Source organism: Diadema antillarum, unplaced genomic scaffold, assembly GCF_040938485.1.
Source record: "Diadema antillarum isolate AM-2024a unplaced genomic scaffold, OU_Dant_1.0 seq00000142_RagTag, whole genome shotgun sequence".
Lineage (NCBI taxonomy): Eukaryota > Metazoa > Echinodermata > Echinoidea > Diadematoida > Diadematidae > Diadema > Diadema antillarum.
In genome coordinates this window covers 1-19,913 of record NW_027271218.1, presented here as the reverse complement: position 1 = coordinate 19,913, position 19,913 = coordinate 1, and the positions used below count along the sequence as shown (strand labels likewise).

At 39.7% G+C, this 19,913-nt stretch overlaps 1 protein-coding gene across 1 annotated transcript in view; it reads left to right on the top strand.

Moving 5' to 3' along the window:
* The window catches only part of LOC139727669 (dynein axonemal intermediate chain 7 homolog), a 39,699-nt gene extending 23,907 nt beyond the window's left edge, over window positions 1-15,792 (top strand). The window contains exons 7-17 of the mRNA XM_071638650.1: window positions 3,188-3,291; window positions 4,263-4,530; window positions 6,496-6,580; window positions 7,778-7,978; window positions 8,687-8,858; window positions 9,769-9,875; window positions 10,535-10,701; window positions 11,522-11,692; window positions 12,555-12,704; window positions 13,524-13,529; window positions 15,125-15,792. Coding sequence (XP_071494751.1) covers window positions 3,188-3,291; window positions 4,263-4,530; window positions 6,496-6,580; window positions 7,778-7,978; window positions 8,687-8,858; window positions 9,769-9,875; window positions 10,535-10,701; window positions 11,522-11,692; window positions 12,555-12,704; window positions 13,524-13,529; window positions 15,125-15,364 — 1,671 coding nt within the window. The 3' untranslated portion in view covers window positions 15,365-15,792. The remainder of the gene's footprint in view (window positions 1-3,187; window positions 3,292-4,262; window positions 4,531-6,495; window positions 6,581-7,777; window positions 7,979-8,686; window positions 8,859-9,768; window positions 9,876-10,534; window positions 10,702-11,521; window positions 11,693-12,554; window positions 12,705-13,523; window positions 13,530-15,124) is intronic.
* Window positions 15,793-19,913: the final 4,121 nt, after the last annotated feature.

The following is a 19,913-nucleotide window of genomic DNA, read 5'->3' as shown; positions in this document are numbered from 1 at the left end:
CATTGTATATTCATACAACTTGCAAAGTATGACCGCAGGATTTCTGAAATCTTGTGCCGCCCTCTATCATCCATCTGGGGGTGCAAGAAGGGAGAGATTAAAAAACCGAAACCACGCTCTGCTTCCGAAGGCAAGAAAATGGCAAGCTTTCTGAACTTTCGCTGGATTATTAACATCTCTCCACGCCTTCTTCTTTTCCGTGCTGTGCAGCTGGGGGAAAAAAAAATGTGGAATCCTGTCGCTGAATTTTTGCTCTTCAACTCCACCCTACTTGTGGTAGTACTGGCATATGGACATTGTTGTATTATAGTACGGTCAATGTTCATTTGCCGGTACTGCCAGGAGACTGGGTCTTTCTCTTCAGTTCATCTCATTCCATCCCTAGATATATTATTCATGAGCAAACGCCTTGCCTTGTCATGTATATATATGCACAGCCTTCGTCGGTCAGATGCAATAGGAAAATTGTTGCCTAGTAACAAATATAGACTCTCTTGTATACTCTGCTTAATATATATCATGTTCATGTGGATACTCGGGGAAGACGCTCTTACTTGTATCAAAATAAGTTCTTCGGTTCACCCGGAAAAAAAAAAATCCTTCCAATGTTATATCCTACACTTGCAAGTAAGGTTGGATAAACTGATGCTTGTTGTAATTGTTTGTAACATTAGTTGTAACATTTGATGTCTGACAGTAAATGCATTTTGCTTTTCCCTTAATACTACATCGAGTGTGTATGACTGATTGTGGTTAATAGGAGCACATAAACAAAAAAAAGTAAAACGTTGCTTCTAGAGAATAGAGCTTCCAAAGAAAGAAAAAAGTATATGCAGGAGAGAATCTCATTGATATACAAAGTATGAGTTGTCTAGTCAAATATTATTGATATTTGTGAGTCATCTAGTCAAATATTGATTCCAGTACAGAATTATGACTGTGAAATTGGGTTATTTTTCTTGTCTCTCTCTATTTTGTTGTACATTTTTTAATGTTTTGTTTGTCCCAGTACATGAGTTTAATTATATTGCACCATGTCGGTTGTTTTAATGGAATGTTTAGGAAAAAAAACAAATCTTGTTTTTCCCAAAGGATGTGATGGCACTACCCATTGCACTGTTACCACTCCCTGTTTTACAGTGAGTTCTTATCAAATTTCCATAGTGTGCAGGCTTGTAAAGTCGTAGGTGTGGTATGTACAAAGCCATGCTTGGGTGTGTCCATGGAGTCGAGTATAGAGTTTCTGGAAAAAAAAAAAAGCGGGAATGAAATATTAATGATCTTATTAAAAGATATTTATAGAAATATTGATTCTGGTACAGAATTTTGAGGGTGGAATGTTTCGATCTGTTTTTCTCATCTCGTTTGTTGTACATTTTTTATATTTGTCCCAGTGCGTGAGTGCAATCGTATTGTACAGAGTTGGCCATTTAGAATGTTGACAAAAAACAACAACAACAAATCTTGTTCTTGTCTTAGGATTTGGCAGCTCACTCCATAGAAGGTTACCACTCCCTGTTTGTTGCAAGTTCAAATCAAATTTTCATTGCCTAGGTGATGGCATATACACATGTTCAAAGCCATACATGGGTGTGTCCAAATTGGTATTTATAGATGAATGTAGGTCATTGCAGTCTGTGTGCTCAGCAGAAGATATATTCTTTAATTCTTTACTTTTTGAACCCAGAAAGTCCTGGTGAGATTCGGCTGCAGACGGTATCACCTTGTCCCGATGGAATCTGCAGCTCGAAATTTTACTTCTTATCCTTTAGTTTAAATAGATAAGATGAAACTTGGCTATATTCATAAGACTTGCACAAAATCAGAAAAATATCAGAATTTGCCCACTTTCAGACAGTAATGCGTAAGTCTAATCTTCTTAGAAATTGTTTCCTAATTACAGTATCAGTTACGAATTTCTGATTTAGGTGATTTTGATAAGTCTGACACCACAATAAACCTTTTGACTGAAGCAGGGCTCAATAATGATAATAATAAAAGAAAAAGATATAGCACCAAACCACCAAATATGATATGAACCTGATTGGTGACAAGAAAAAGTTAGGAGTGTGCAACAGATGAACCTTTAAAGGTAGGGAATCCCATTTGCACGCCTTAAATGAAGAGTTGTATAAATACAGTGGTATGTTGAAGAGAATATCATTTTAGAAACTCCCATAAAGTATTGAAAGTGGAAGGTAACATTTAGTACATTTTTTTGACGGTTAGATTTTGAATTGAATTGTTTTCGGGGCTCACCGTAATTTCCAGTACATTACTAGGCTACCTTTGCAGACCCATGTACTGCATGTGTGTCCATCATGTATATTTTGTGAAGAAAGTTCATCAACACTTACAAACATTTCTATATACATTCTTACCACACACTCTATATGTTATTACATCAGCTCTTGTACTTTTAGATTTGTGTTTATAGATCACAAATACAGAAGAATGCAACAAAAAGGCTTAAGTGTGGCTGACACACAGAACTACTGAGTAGTTGAGTTTTGTGCATTATTCAAATTTTAGATAACTGTTGACTTCCAAATTTCTAAGCAGTGGCCTAAGCAAGTCCCCTGAGGTTCATATTTAATGTTTTGCTGCATTTTGGGAGGTCTGTAAAAGGTATCCCCTACCTTTAAATTCTAGTACAAGTCGCCAGATTTATGACTGCATTATGTCATACAGTAATACTATGAAATTGGACTGTATTTCTACTCTTGGTGTATTGTAGTGAAGCAATTCTGGTCAAAGGTCACTTTGTGCATGGTATGTTGGAAGCCTATTGTGTACTTGAGAGAACATGGTGTAAATGAGAAGTCAAGTGTTTGTGTTAAATTTTGACTTTGATTCTGAAAGTGTTGTGATAATGATTGTCAGTGTGGTAAAGGGTGGGAAAATCGAGTGTTAGTGTTAAACCTTGACTTTGATTCTGAATGAGTTGTGATAAAGATTGTCCATTTAATGAAGAATGGGATAATCAAGTGTTTGTGTTTGTGTTTGATCTTGATATTGATTCTGAATATCTTGTGGTGATTAATGTTTACACTGGTGCACATTGAGTGGAATGGTCAGTGTTTTGGCTGGTCATTTTCATTTCGAGAGGAGTGTGTTTCTGTTTACATTAGTATGGCACGAAGCTCTAATGGTTGTTGTTTTTTTTTGTGGGTGTTGTTCATTTCAGGATGCGTCCTCCAAAGCGGACTCGGAGACGGGCAACCTCCAGTTTGTGGCTGGCAGCGAGAACCTGGTCCTGATGCTCTGGGGAAATTTGGTGAAGAATCCAAGGTACATAGAATGGACATATCAGTGCTTGTGTATCGGTCCATTTAGCTATCTATCTCTCCCTGTATCTTCCGGTCTGTCTTTCCATCTGTTCATTTATCTGTGCATACTTACATCTCTGAAATGTCTGTCTCTCTATCCATCTAGTTGCTGTATATGCCAAATATTTCACAAGGTTTTTATTTTTGTGAATTTCGCAAGTTACGTGCTATTCGCGAAATGAAAAACACAGGAAGTATTAACTCTCATCCTGACATGGATGTGACATGCACGAATTCATTTCTCCGATCAGGATTGTACTCCACAATCATGAATTCAACCACTCATGAAATTGTCGGGAAGTTCCAATTCGCGAAATATTAAACTCGCTGAATATATGGAGTATACAGTATTATGTTTATGTCTACACCTATATCTCCTGGTGCACTGTAACTAGCTGTCTATCTGTACATTATATCAACTGGTGTGTGTGTTAATATTGTCATCTATCTCTGCGTGTATCTATTGGTTTCCTTGTGCATGTGTATCCTTCCATCCATCCATCAGTCTGTGGATAAAATTATCTCTCTGTCTCCCTTTGTATCTCTTGATTGGCTGGTCAAAGACCAAGAATTTTTTCAACTGAATACAGTGTACTCCTGTTATAACGAACACGGTTTACGAAATTCCGGTTACAACGAAGTAAATATTTGGGTCACACCATCATCCACTCTGTGTATTTCTATTGTTTATTTGTTCACTTATAACGAAATCTCAATATAACGAAAGAAAACTGCCAGTCCCGAGGACTTCATATAACGAGAGTCCACTGTAGCTGTGTTTTGAAAAAATATTTTGAAAAACACAAAAACACCAGATTTGTAGCAGCATTAGCTGGCTGTTGAGAAAACCCAATCAAAACCAGAAGGGGTGTAAAAATTGCCCCTCGTTCAGATATATTATCAAGAGTTTCTTCTTGCATTCTTCTCCACCAGGTTCAAGAGCTACACATTTGAGGAGCAGGACCTGACCTTTGAACTCCCGAAGCAGCTGGCGCTCTCAGAGATCGGTGTGCGGGTGGTGCACACCAGCTACGACCACCTCTCGCACCGCTGCCGCACCTTCAAGCTTAAGCGGCCGCGCTTCCGCCCTCCGCCCCCGGAGGAGGAGCTCCCGGAGGAAGAAGCTCCGCCCCCAGCGGAGGGGGAGGGGGAGAAGGCGGAGGGAGAGGAGGGGGAAGGAGATGAAGCAGAGAAGGGAGAGGTGAGGACCAATGCTGGAGTACTGTAAAACAGGATAATTACATTCGTGGCATGAAATTTTTTGCAAATTGCCACTGGTGTTCAATGCATTTAGTGTAGACAAGAAATTTTGCGTGCATTTTAATTTTGTGAATCTTGGCGCTCGCAAAATTCGCGAAATTAAACAGGGATGCCAGTTTTCCGGCAATAGCCGGAATTCCGGCTTTTTCATATTTTGGTGTCCAATTTCCGGCTTCGTGATACTATTTCCGTCTGTGTGGGAAAGCCGGAAAACGCGAGAAAGAAACAAAGAAAGAAAGAAAGAAAAACGAAAAAATATGATCATCTAAACTTACAGGACATTCACTTTCACGATTTCCGTAGTATGTTTCGCATATACGTGGGCATGAGAATATCACAAAACGACTGTCATGCAAAACTTGCGCGATGTTGCTGCTGCTACTCTAGCTGGGCCATGGGACATGCAACACGTGCGATGATAGCGATCGAACAGTGTGTGGTGTTTCTATGCGATTTAATGTGCGGTCGCAGTGCATGAATCATACTGCGCTCTGGCTGAGACGGTGTGGTGCGAACGAAGCAAAACTACGGATTTTACGGCACTAGGACTTCTTTATTTTTGCTACAAATTCTTTTTTTTTTCTAGAATGCGACCACATTATTGTCTGGAAAGCGTTATACCAGCACGTGCGATCGCGATCGAACAACATGTGGTGTTTCTAGGCAATGTACTATACTGCGGTGCATGGATCATGCTGCACTCTCGCTACAGCTACAGCGCTGAGAGAGTATGGTGAGTCGATCGAGTCAGCTGAACGAAGCAAAACTACGGAGTTTACGGCACTAGGACTTCTTTATTTTTGCTACAAATTCATTTCTCTGGATTAGATTTGAGGGAAGAAGAGCCCTCAGAACTGCTCAGATTGCACCAGAGAGCATCTAAGAACCCCAGAGCTTCCAGGGCCCTTGAGCGGGCCCTGGACCCCGGCCGAAGGGACTTTGCACTTCGCGCACATCAGTTTCGTTCACAAATAAAATTTCCAGCCCAAGAGCAATTTGCCACTGGCATCCCTGATTAAAATGCACGCGAACATTCCTTGTTTTACAGTTCTATAAAAGCTTGTATTTTTTTACACATTGCTTTTGCAATTTACGCTGAGGCTGTCATCCAGTGCACTACTGCCTATCTGTTCAGGGCTCCACTTTACTGGACATATACTTAATATTCAACTGGATTATACACTATGGTCCGAAATCACGAAGGTGGTACAATTGAAACCATGGTTTAAACCATGGACAATTTGTATGGAGCGCCAAGTGTCGCATGGCCTATTTCGTTACAAAATCAGTCATTTCATTACGAAATGATCATTTCATTCACAGTAGTCCCGCCTTACAGTTTATCTGCCAAGATTTCTTCCTGTGTGGCAGTGTACTGCACATCTTGTGCATCAAGACCCAATACATCCTTTAGTCATCTCATGAAGTATTAATGATTAGTACTTCATCCCAGCAGACGTACTTAATGCCTCTTGATGTCTGGTAAGGTCACCTCACTGACCCAGATCTATATAGAATGCACAGTTAACCTTTGTGTTTTTCACAAAAGCAGGTTTACGTTTCTTAAAGTCTTGTGCATAGAATGTGACATATTTACTTGCTCTTTCCCAGTCTCCTGCCTCCCCAAGTTAAAAGAACAATAAAAAATATCGATCAAGAGTAAAAGCTAACCAAGACATCAACACTTTTGAAATGAAGTGTGCTGATACTGTTATATTACTAAGTTGTGAAGACCACCATTTTTGATATGTGTAACACACCCTTCTTTATGTGCATAACACACCCTTCTTCTTTTGTGCATGACACACCCGCCCGCTTGACAGAATATAGCCTGCTGCCTTCTATCATAAAGGGTGCGGTTTGAATTTGATAGATTGTTTTCTCTATTTCCTTGTTTGATACAAAGGTGGGTGAGACAGACGAAGCTGATAAAGAGGAAAAGGCCGATGCTGACGAGAGTGTCCCGCCAACTCCAAAAGAGCCGGAGAAAGGTGAGCGGAATTTCTATCAAGTTGTAATGAAAGAAAAAAGAAATAAAATCACTGTGATGATGAAATTAATATCTACATCCAATGCCAACACAGTTAATGTTGCCCAATCTCTTGCTACATTCTTCAGAAGATGGTTGTACAAGGATAGTTCGCTTTTCTGTGTGTGTGTCATTTTATTGTTCCATCACTTAGTCTTCAGCGAAAACTGCAGGTAGGCTTGTTTGTGATCTGCAAAACAATCTTGCAAGTTTACAAATCCTGTGTGTGCAGTCGCTCTCCCATTGCAAGACATATACCTCCTTGAGATATCCACTTCAGATCACTAAACGCATAAGATGTGAGGTTGAATAATTGTGTAAGGAAAGAGTGCTCCATTGTGGAGAGGCATGTTAAAGGGGACCTCTGGATGATTTCCAGACTCTAACATTAGAACAACTATAAATTAGTTAAACTGAGTACAGAGTTTCAAAATTTACAGTGATTGGGATAAGGAATGAGAATGTTTTCAAAATTTATAACAAATTGCAATGAACAAGGATGATGACATGACAGCCTCACCATAAGAATGCATGAGTTGGGCCTCAAGGAAGCAGAACAAAAGAAGAAGGCATGCATAGATTCTTCACAGGTGAACTTGTTGAGCAAGCGGTATTGTAATGGAATTACACTGCTACATTTCTTAAATATGTGAGGCTCTGATGTCATCAAAACTGTTCAGTGTAATTTGTTTTAAGATTTTCAGTTTATTGGTTTCTCTGCTCAAGGACCTCAATCAATTCCATGAATCTATACATGGAGCTGTCGATTTATGTACTACATGATGTGAAATTATGAAAATCGTCTGGGATGCCCCTTTAGACAAATTGCAACAAATTTGTAAATGCACCTTTATCTGATGCAGTTTGACTCGCATGGAGTGTATGAAACAAGTCAGGAAGACATAGTGTGGTTTTGTGTCCTGTTGCTGTTTGAGAAGGAAGTATGTCCAATTTAACCCTTTCTGTGCAAAGGACTTTGGACAGTACATACAATAGTATTGGGTGTTTTTGCCAATTGGCATTCAAAGTGCACAAAGCATTCAGCGACCTGCCCGTGTGCTGCAAGTCACCTTGATGGAATGTGGTTGTGAAATGTGGTGAAGATCATAAAAGGAAGTTTACAACTAACCTTTGACCTTTTCCCTCTGATGCTCCGCAGCCAAAGCACCAGCGGAAGAAATGGGAGAGGAAGGGGAGGAGGAAGAGGAGGAGGAAGAGGAGGAGGGGGAGGAGTACGAGCTGGAGGACGAAGACACCGTTGACCTGCGTGCCTACCAGGTCCTGGGAGGGGTCATACACCTTGACCTTTTGTCCCTGCCGCCCCAGCCGAAGCAAGTGAAGAGCTGGCTGATGACACAGGGTGAGTTTGACCTCGCTTGACCTCACTCTGCAACATGCAAGTGATGTATGGGTCTGATTGCGATGTTACAAGATTCTGCGCTTTGTGAAAGATTAGACCCTCCATTTAACGGGGCAAAGCCAAGCTAAAAAGATTTTCTGAACTTTCTGATGAATTAAATTAGAATCATGTTCCATCGTAAGAATAGAGATCACTCATTATTTGTTTTATGAAACACCTTGAATGTTAATGGATGTACTGTAGGGCAAGACTTGCATTCAATAACTGCCATTTCCCATTTTTAATTAAAAAAAAAAAGTTTTTTTCTTCAGATTATTTAGATCTTTCCAACAAACAAGCTTCCAAACCAAGATTCTGGAAATGACACCATCTGTCTATAACTGTTAAATTACTAATATCATAGACAAGCTACATTGGAATCCACCTTCCCCTAGAATGAGCATAACTTGCATGTTTCAGTACAGTGTCTATTATCAATCATATCGATAATTTAACAGTGATTATTGACAAAGGATGTCCTTGGTTTGGAAGCTGTTATGTTCATAAGAATATCAGACAAATTATTATAAAATTTATGGCACATATTTCCTCATTCTTTTGGTCACATGAGTGATAATCAGGTTTTATATCTACATGCATTTGCATTGTATGGATCCTTTCAGTATAATCAGTAGGCCTATTTACCTTTTCACATTTTGTCACTTTCAGAGACACCCAACGAGTTAAAGCGGGTGCCCTATGGCAACGCCGATGGTGTCAAGCTCGGAGCGTCACTGTCCGGTACACTGACCATGGGACAGACAATGGACCCCAAGGCGGCTGCCTCAGCCGCTGCAGCAGCCGAAGCCCTCGGGGCGCCCCCTGTTGGCGTTACCCTCAAGTGAGTATATGGTCGGATTTATTTTGGAACCTATCAAAAACAATCGGGTAAAGCATTGATGTTGTCATGCAATGTGTAGGAATATAGTCGTGCCCTAAATGTTCTTCACTGTGAATTTTAATGCCCAGTTTTAATCGGCAAGGAATTTCCATTATATCAATTGCAGTCACATGACATCGTGAATCTTGTAGCAGCACTATGAGCTCCGTTGATAAAATCAGGGCTAAAATAACTCTTCTGGCTCAGTAATATATTTTGAAATCAACAGTAAGGGTGAACAGATTTGTTCAGCAGAGCCAATATATTTTGGCATTTGTAGTAATACACTCCAGTGAAGATAGGTTTGTTGAGTGAGTGCTGAATATTTATAAAAGAATAAGATTATACAAAGTCAGTTCTGTAACATATTGAAGGTAAGCTGTCAGGAAAAGTACTATAGGCATCACTGTTGTCTTGAAAAGCTTGCAAAATAGGCAAGCCAGCTAACAGATTTAGGGAGAACGGAGAGTGAACTTCAGTAAAATATGAGTCTATGTTTGCTTTCCAACTTTTCAAATTTGGCTAAAAGTTGTTAATGTTGTTTTTTTTTGTAATATAATGTCCTTATAACTATTTTAATGCTTAATAACTATTTTAATGCTTTAATGCTAATATTTTAAGTCTATGATTGCTAATAAGAAACAAAAGCAAAATCCAGAAATAGTCAAACAAGAAGAAACAACACAAAAGGTCTTGAACAATAAAACCAAAAGTCACCAATGAAGGTGTTTCTTTAGAGCAAGAAGGATGTAAAGACCATTCAGGGCCAGCTGGCACAGCGCCCCTTCTCGAGTCGTATGTATGGTGCCATGGTAATTAACCTGTACCCTGCCCATCCCCCCCCCCCCCCCAATTCATTGTCCCCCTGCAGGCTGCCGGAGAATGTGCTGTTCAGTGAAGAGCCCCAGATGGTGTACTGGTGGGAAGAGGGCAAGCAGTGGAGGCTGGACGGCTTTGTGGACATCAAGTTTGACCAGGGTAGGTGACCACTGCCACCTGTCGCACAGTTCCTCTTGGATTGAAAGCTTTGGAGGGCGAAGGAGGGAAGGGAAGGGGAATGGCGGGGTAATGAAGTAGGTATAGAGAGAACTGTGCTGTGTTGTATACCCCATGGTTCATAGGTTTATTCTCGTCTGATTCATTTGAGTACGGGTATTGTATTTATCATCGCTCAGAATGTACTCTGCTTTGGATGTAATTGTACAAATGATCTTGTACAACATTTTTGTATTTGTCCTTCCATCCACAAAGATGTGATAATATTTTGTATTCTCTGTCAGGCAGAATGTATGCACAGGTTTATAATTCTCTATAGCACCAATGCTTCTTGTGCTTTCAACCCTTCCATATAACAGCATTTCAAAATCACCATTTGATATTAAAGCATTTTCAAATCACAAGTCTCTTGATTATGATGCTCCCCTTTATATGACAACATTTTGAAATAACTTCTGGACATCAAGTGTTCCTATCAAAAGTTTCCCCTTCTGAATCTTAACATTTCTATTGAAAAAGCCCCCAGTCCTGAAGAACAGAACTTGATGAGTGTGTCTTATCACAGGAATTCGTTTGTGAGAGAGTTTGATGAAAGTTGCCTACTTACTGATATCGTCTCGTCTGGTCCATTTTGGCTACAGAGAACCGTACGCTGTCCTTCAAGACGATCAAGTTTGGCCCTCTGGCCTGCATCCAAGACAAGCACATCAACATGCCCTTCCAATCCTGGGAGCTGTATCCGCTGGGCGTCAACCACACCAGACTCACCATCATCGCTGCCATCCTCGAGGTGGAGATCGAGATTAAGGTATGCAATTTCCGTCAACACTTTTTGCTCTTTCCCAGCTGCCCTCTTCCCTCTTTTTCATGACATTATGAAAAAAAAGAAGAAGATTTTTCAGAATTCATTTTGTAAGCATGGCAAAGTTTCGAAAATCTGTTTTGTCCGATGTGGCAAGTACTTCTTTGGTTATAAAATTCAAAGAATTGGGTATGTTATGTGTAAGGGGATTTTGATACTTCTGTTTTTTAGTAGAGTATGCAAACTGACATAAAAAGTTGTATTCTCCAAACAAAAATCCTGTGGGCAATCACACAGATTATTCCAGAACTAATTTTATACAGATGAATTTAGATTTGCAGCATTGTGAACAAATACTTACCTTGCCCCCATATAAACTTGAGTTTCACAAGACACCTTTGTGAGTGCCACAGTGGAAGTGCTTGAGCATTTGTCATTAACTGGAATATTCCTGTTTCTGCAATGGTGTATTTAGGAGCATGGCTACACACTAACTCTCTAACATTCATGTTTGGAGAACTTAATCTTTGCATTGTAAGTGGAAGATTGAGATTATGGTACATGGAAATCCCGTCACAACGAACTCACCTACAACGGTGTTACAGTTTTCAGTGAGAAAAATTAGGCTATCCTGATTTTCCATTAGTGTCTCAAGTTGATCTCCTTTTTTCTTTCAGTATGGTTTAATTGAGGTACCTGTTATAGCAAAAAATAAAACTTAGCGGTTCCAGCGACCTGATTATCAAAATGGGATTTCCCTGCGCTGACATGATTCAAATCTCTTCATGATAATGCACATCAGATCCCTCCTCTCTTTTCATCGTAGGATCACCTGTGCTGCTTCCGTCAGACGGGTGAGAATGAGCCCAAGCCGGAGCTAGCCTCCATCACTGAGAAGTGGCTGGAGCCCAAGGTCCTGATCGAGACAATGAAGGCGGCCGGCGTCAACCTCTTCCCGGAGATTGACTCCAAGAAGTACGTCAGCGTCAGCGAGAAGGTGAGCCGGTGGAAAGTGACATCTAGCAAAACAAACCTCAAAGAACAGAAAGCCAAAACCAGGTCCAGTCCAGCAGGTCAATTATACTGGCCTGTCCCCTATTTCCCCTGTCCATCCCCTCACCCCCGTCCCTCCCAACAAAGAGATCTTCATCACTAGGATTGTCTTACACATCAATCTGTGCATTTCTAGAAAATGTTGATTTAGGAATTCTGTAAAACGTTTCAGCTACCATCAGTGAAGTAATAAGTAGCTTGGGAAAAGATATAAAGAATAAATGCATGAATTCATAGCAATTTCCTTATTGATACTTTAAACGTTGCATATTTATGCGTGATAAATTTCTTGTGCTGAGCGGCTCAAAAACATAGTCGAGCATTCATGAATTCGCATTGTACAATTGTCAACTCATTCAAAGTGTGCAGACAAAATTGTTAAGATAGGTGCGCTTGTTTTAGAATTCACGCTCTCAAAAGGTAGCGCGATATATGCAAAAATGAATATACGGCAAAATTTTCTGCGTTTACAGTGTTTTCCAGCCTACCAACAAAAGTTAAGTTCAGAGATTTTGATAAGAAGGCATCTTTGTGTCAGTCTGATTTGTAGAAATTCAGGACACATGATGTTAGAAAGTGATTTTAATACTGCCAGATTAAAAGCAGCTAGCACAGGGGAACCTTCACTTGAATATGTCCTTATATCGGGGATAAAATCAAAAGAATGTTAGGGACCTGCAAAATTAGTTCATATTTAAAGTATCTAGTTCTTTCTCACCTTTTTTTAACTGTACCACACCCCATGGCAAGCTCCTGACTAACCTCTGACCTTTGACTAACTCTCTTCCTCTCTCTCTCTCCCCCAGGATGAGCAGACAGAGGCAGCGGCCTACGATCAGATGGCCCTCTCTGCCTCCTACTTTGCCTTCTCCTGGAGCAAGTGGAATGCAGAGACTCCGCCCGATAAGGTCATCATGCTCGGAGCCGAGAAACTGGTGGTTGAACCGGTCAAGGATGTAAGTTTGACCACATCTTCTTTCCTTTACCCTTCCCCCTTTAAATGGGGGGGGGGGGGGGGGGGGGTTGACATTTGTCACTTTTAAAGTTCTTTTTTTTTTGGGGGGGGGGGGGGACTTACATGTTGGAAGCTGACACTCATGATGTGGGAAGTGTACTATCAGGAGATACCCAGTGAAAGCTGTGATGCAAAATTTGAAGAAGTAGTTTCAGTTTAGGTGCACCAATTTGACCAATATCTTATTTTGAGGTATGCTTGGATTATTCGGATAGAATATTTAAACGGTCGCTAGGTGATTATAAGAGGGAGTTGGGTTCTCGAGGAAATATTCATGAGCGTCAAATTGACAAAGTTATTCATGTAGTTGATAAATCGTGCGCAATATTTGAAACGCTTTGTGAGATGGCAGCATGGTTTGGTGGCATGGAGCAGAAGCAGTTACTGTGCAAAGATACGTGGGAGGTCTAATGTTTGAAAGAAGTTTTTCTTTTTTTTTGGGGGGGGGGAGGGAAGGGGAGGGAGGGGTCCACATTTGGAAGGATAGCACCTACAATTTGTACTCATAACAAGACGATGATTCAAAATGTTTATTACCCTTTGGAAATTGCAGTGTCTCCTGTTTTCTTTCCTGTTATGTTTGACGTACCAAAGCTCAACAACCAAAGTATGTCTCCCTAAAATTGAAGATACCCAGTGAACACGTTATATTTTATGCGAGTCTGACTGAGCTGCAGTTATCATGTGACTATTTGTCTTTGGTTCTTATATCCCCCTGCTCCTTTGCTGATCATTACCCTTTGATGTTTCCCATCCAAAGACCAAGGTATTGTTTCTCCCCGTGTGTGTTGTGACAAAGAGTGCAGGCGCAATTACTCGCCCATTTTATATATGCACGCGGACCATGCACATTGCCCAGTGTGAACGCACTGGCACATGCAAGGGGGAAGGGGTTTCACAGAAGAGCAGAACTTTGTGACGAGGTCACACCAGTCATCTAAAGGAATAGAAAATTATATCATTTCGCACATACTTCACCTGTTCACACGCAATAGCACACTTTTTCTCCAGCATTTGAAACTTTGAGCCATGGCCTTCTGTCTGGACACACAAGAACTATCAATCAGAGTAGTAATTCTAATTGTTGATTCTTTGTCATAGCTGAAGCTGAATGTATTAGATCAGGATTATATGGTTGTAGATTGTCCTGTTCCAGTGGTGATGTCTACAAGCATCGACCTTGTTCTTTTGTTAACTGCAAAAGAGCACCAATCAATCAGCCAAGGTTTCACTGTGTTATAGTTTTCTTTGAAAAGCTTATTTTCAATTTTTATTTTTAGATGTAGGTATGATAATTAGACATTAGTGATGATAAAGAGAGCCTCATAATTACAGCTGGTTTTTGACAGAGTGTTGTAAAATCAGTAACTGATTAAAGATGAGATCCATCGATGCATACTGTGTGTCTAGCAGGATAATGTCGTTTTGATGGATTTCTTTATCCTAGCTGCTGGCAAGTTCATGGTTTGGGAAGGGTGCTTTTTGAAGTGATGTGGTTCGAATTTGAAATTGCTGCAGTACAGCCGAGTGTTAATATTTCTCTTGCGTTTTTCTGGATGTCATTAAATGTGATTTTTATTTTATTTTGGTAATTGGTCTTATTTCACTCTTCCACATGAATGCAATTCATCCTTTCTTTATGTATAGTGAAGCTGAGCATGTTATGTTTAACAATTTCCTTGCGGATGAGATGGTATTGCAAGGAAATGGGAAGATTGGTTGATGTGTGTGACACCTGATTGGCATTTGGGATGTAAAGGGGTCACTGACCTAATAGCTGCGGTGATCATGGAACACCCGACATGCTATCTTCTTTCTATGTTTATGGGCGTTCTTGGGGATTGTGTCTTTGCTCCCTATTTCTTTCTGCTTCTCTCTCGCCTTCTTTGAAACCACTTTGTATTTTGCCTGTGAATGTACGAATAGTAACCTTTGTTTGGTCTTCTGCGAGCCTTCTGAGCATGAGCAGAGTCACGCTGCTTTGTTCATTTGTTCCCTCTTTATGCTTTTCGTTTCTTCTTTCATAGCTGCGGGATGTGCGTTGTTTAGTTCCAAACTGAAGAGAAACCAAACCACTTACACAAATCTAGAATTGTGATGACAAACTGAAACCTTGCCGAAAAAATGAAATGCAAGTGTGAAATTTTTGCTGTCATGATTTTGTAGAAAATGAACGTTCCAATATGGTATTTCCGCACCCCCCCCCCCCAAAAAAAAAGATATCCAACTGTATGAGAGAGGAGCAAGAAAGATTTGACGATGAAGGAAAATTCTTGTTAGTTAGGATGCAGAAATGCTCAGCAAAGTGCTAATGTCTCTCTTCTCCTTTTTCTCTGTCTCATCCCTTGTTGCGGTCACCAGGAGGACTGGGCGGTTATCTTGACCAGCAAGGCCCAGACCTGTAAGCTGAAGATGGGCGAGTACGACGAGGAGTTCTCCGAGGCGCACGCCGAGGGCACGCAGTTCCACGCTGACCTCCACCACATGGTGTGCGACCTCTCCACGGAGGCCGGCATGGAGCGCATGCGCAACACCAGCTTCCGTTTTGTGAACGCGGTCCACACTATGCTAGAAGCGACGCGGATCATAGCGTATTCCTAAATGCCCTACGTTTATCCAGTCGGCTATGAGCCAGACTTTCTTGTTCAAGGAACATTCCATCCCATTTATGTACCATGCAAGAGTTTTCCCTCCATTTTTCTTCCTTTCAAATGTCATTATTTCGGCATATAAATGATCAATGCTTACAAACTTGTCGCGTGAATTTCAGTTCTACAACTTGTTTTCACATGATTTTGCACATGGCATTCACGTAAAGCTTGCATAGGGTTTTTTTTTTTTTTAGATAGGCTTGGTGTAATAGCTGACATTTTTGGTTGCAGACCAACAATGCAAATTTTCCTGAAAAGAAGGAAAAACAAAAACAAAGAAAAATACCATCTGCAGGTGACTTTAGAGCTGTTGTTTATTTGCCAACAAAGGCAATCCTGCATTGTTTATTATTTGTTTGTTTATCTTTTGTACTGCTTGATTATGTAAACAAACCAGATATTTTGAAAACAACAAGCAGTGGTCTGCCCCATTCCAGGGGGAAAAAAGCAAAACAAAATAGACCAAAATGTCATATTTTGGGGTAAGGATTTGAACAGGTTTTGGAATGTGACATACTGCTTCAAATTCTGTCATCAGCTCTCCAGTGCCATTTTGACACTGCTGTATGTATAGTGTAAATATGCCATGTAAATAAAATGGACCACAAGTCTTTCATTCTGTAATCATCTCTCCGTCCAGCAATAAGGCATAATATTAATCACCTTGATTTCAATATTTCGAAGAATTTATACTTAAAGTTGCGTGAGATTCATTGCACTGATATTGTTTCATTTCAGGATTTGTTTGAGGGGTATGGGTAGATGGTATTGGTGAACTCCACATCTAGAAATGTATGAAGTATGAGCAGAACCAAATTAATAGAGCAAAAGAAAGAAAGAAAAAAAGAAGAATACAAATGCTTCATGCTCAGTGATCATATGATAAAGAAAAGAACCACATGTTACTTTCTACCCTTTACAGAGGCTGCCACCTTTCCCTGATTTCATAGGAGTTCCCCCCCCCAAAAAAAAATGATACCTATGCATGTGCTAGGTAGAGAACTTTATATCCTGATTTTAGGAGTTGATTTCGCCAATTAATACAAGTATTTCTCTGAGTACACCGCTTAACCTCACTGATTTTTCATGCGTAAATGTAGGCAGCCCTGTATTTGACAAAAGTTGAGGTGTTTGCATGTTTTCAACGGGTGTTGATGGGATTACCTGATCACTTCAGTTCTAGCCATCCTACCACCCTCCAGATATACACATTGAAAAATCTACTAGATTGTGGCAGTTCATTTATTCATTTCATTTTTTTTCAATACTTTTGCAAGTGATCTCGCATTTGACGAAAATGAGCTGAAATGAAAAAAAGAACTGGATTTAACTGTGGACGTCGTCACGCGAGCATCCAGTGAGCTGTGTGGTGAAATATCTGTATTCATTCTTGAAAATGTTTCTTAGATGTTTCGTAGGCATCTACTGATGCACAAACACAAACAAATGTTATGGCCGTCCTCGCTCTCCTACCCCCTCATATTATGTTATCCTGTTGAGATACTCTTCCCAGATATTTGTGTGAACATTGTACATGTATTTCTATCAGAATTTTTATCCAGATGTTTATGGTACAGAAGTTTATGAATAAAGAGAAAAAAGTCTTTACTACGAATCCGTATGCATTGAGCCATCTCTTCGTACGAGTTCTCTAATTTGTGACAAGTGTGTGTGTGTGTGTGCGTGTGTGTGTGGTGTGATTGTACAGTGGACCAGCTTTACATCTATGAACAAACAAACAAACATTGAGGGGGGTGTCGCCCCATCAGAGTAGTGTCAAAGATGCCAAGGAAAAACGAATATGAAGAGCTGGCTTACAACATGGTTCTGCGTGCATCAAGATGAATTCGACGGACCCGATTTTCCATTACAGTACAAATTGTATTTTGCTCGTCTCACACTCCAGTTTGTTTAAACGAGTTACTGATTATAATGAGGAAAATCAATGGTTCTGAAGACCTCGTTTTAACAGGCTTTCCCTTTCTGTTTGTCTTGCATAACTTTGCACTTTAGCAAACACCCCAAACTTGTGGCGGGGCAAGTGCACATTTACGTTACACTTGCACCAACTTGCATGTTACTAATCCGACAAACGGAAGACATTGCATGAAAACATGCACGTTATGCTGAGCTCTCCAATGTCTTTTTGTTGATTATAACCCAGTGCTTTCTCAATATTTGACAGATGATGTCATTGACAGAATTTTGTTTTGTGTGTGTGTGTGTTTTTTAATGGGTGTAGCCAAGAAATCTGACGAAAAATATGTGATAAAAACTTAAAATGGCATTACAACACTCTCGGCAAGGAAAATGCATGATGAAAAAAGTGTTTTACTGCCAGTTTAGGTTTTTATCACATATTTTCTGTCAGAAATTAAATTATGTCTTCATATTATTTGTATATATAATATACAGTGTATGTATTTTTATATATTATATTACATATAATATATAAACATGTATGTATATTATACGACTCTATTTCCAGCCATAAGGGAAAATGTGGAATAATGACAGTTTGTTGGAATTTAGATAAAAAGTGTGATAATATTCACCAAAAAATGCAAATACAATGTGTAATGCCCTTTTTGAAAAATTATGCTTTGATATGGTCTCAATGAAGTATTAAATTGGCAATAAGAGCACAAAATGCATCTTATACCACTAAATTCTAGAAAATGATTTTTTTTAAAAGAAAAAGCAGATACAATGTATACTTACATTCCCCCATGACCAGTTTTCTATGCACGTCCAATATTATACAAGGCGAATTTGTATTGTAATATATATTTGTAGGTTTTTGTACAAGTCTTTGTTAATCTACATGAATCTACCTAAAACCATTGTTTGTTTGTATTCGTTTCATCGTGAATACGATGGTGATACCGAACGAAATTCGAATAAAGAATTTAAAACACAACAAAAAGACCCCGAAAGACGTGAGAAACAAAGATATTCTAGGTACTTAATGTAACCATTATTATACGACGTTGAAGTGTTTGTATCGGATAACCGCTGCTCATTAATTGGCATCTTGTGCTTGGCTTTGAAGTGCAATTCTTCTCCATGATTACGTCGACTTCAATTTCAATGAAAGGAGTAAATTCAAACAATGATGATAGAATGGTAGCAGTTTCACCAGAATGGAACAAAAACGAAAAAAAAAAAAACAAACCCCGAACATAACAAAACTAAGGAATTATTAAGTTTCACATTTTTCCAGTGGTATTCACAAGTGCATATCAGATGAGGTGCTGATTCATGGCTTCACAAGGCTCCCGGTGACCTGTCACTTATAGTCCTTAAAGGAAACCAAAACCCAAAGAGCAATGTGGATTGAGTGAAAGCAGCAACATTATTAGAGCACGTCAGTGAAAGTTTGAGGAAAATCGGACAATCAATGCAAAAGTTATGAATTTTTAAAACTTTGGTGTTGGAACCACTGGATGAGGAGACTACTAGAGGTTACAATGTCATGTGGTTTTGGTTTCCTTTAATAAATATCAGTTTTTGACATAAAATCCGGAGGGAAACACTTAAAGGTTTGGATTGCAACACGGGTTAAAGCGCCACTTTTAAACATTTTGAAAGTATAAGTCCATCGTCAAACAGAGTAAAATGAATAATTTCCAGTGATACCCAACTTGTTACATAACAAGGAATATTCTTGAAGTTAACGATTTTGTTCCATAATTCTTGTTTCCGTACATTTTTTTTGTTTCTGGAGGGGGGGGGGGGGGTCAGATTAAATTACAAATATCTCTCATGAATATAAATGGAGTTACTTCGTTTTGCAATTTAACTCGTCCCTTGTTAATTCCTCATCCAGTGTTCAGGCCCGTAGCCAGGGGGGGGGGGGGGGGGGGGGGGGTGCGTCGGGTGCGTACGCACCCCCCCCCCCCCCCAAATTCTGAAAGGTCCACTTTTTCATAATAACGGTTTTTAGCAATTCTCAAGATAACAATCCAAATAAATATAAAGACATATTATATGCTACGTAAATGTGGAAGAGTACGTTTAACAATGTTAAAAATAATTGTACGAAACCCTTTTGTTGTATGAACCATCGGATCGTCCCCATGCACACAAACACAAATGTTATGTATCACCTAATTTGTGCGAGCTATCATTATATTGGCACTGCATGCCATGGCCCTTGACGCGTGTGACCGGTGTTTTTTTTTTTCCACTGGCCGCCCGAGTACGTGCGATTCGTGGATGACATTGAGGTTGACACTTGCATTTTTTCACAGGAACAGAGGTAAGTGGATGAAAATCTAATAGCCTCAAGTTTACATATATGATAAAAATTAAAGAAATTTCCTCGAAATTACTATAATCGAAAACCTGAGACATTTTATATCTACGTCTCACAAAGATATAGTATACATGTATATATAAAGTACATGTTGGCATGATAATGCCTGGGGATAGATTATTATGTCAACTATTTTCCATTATGAATGCATGCTCCAATCAAATTGTGAAAAGGTGGTCAT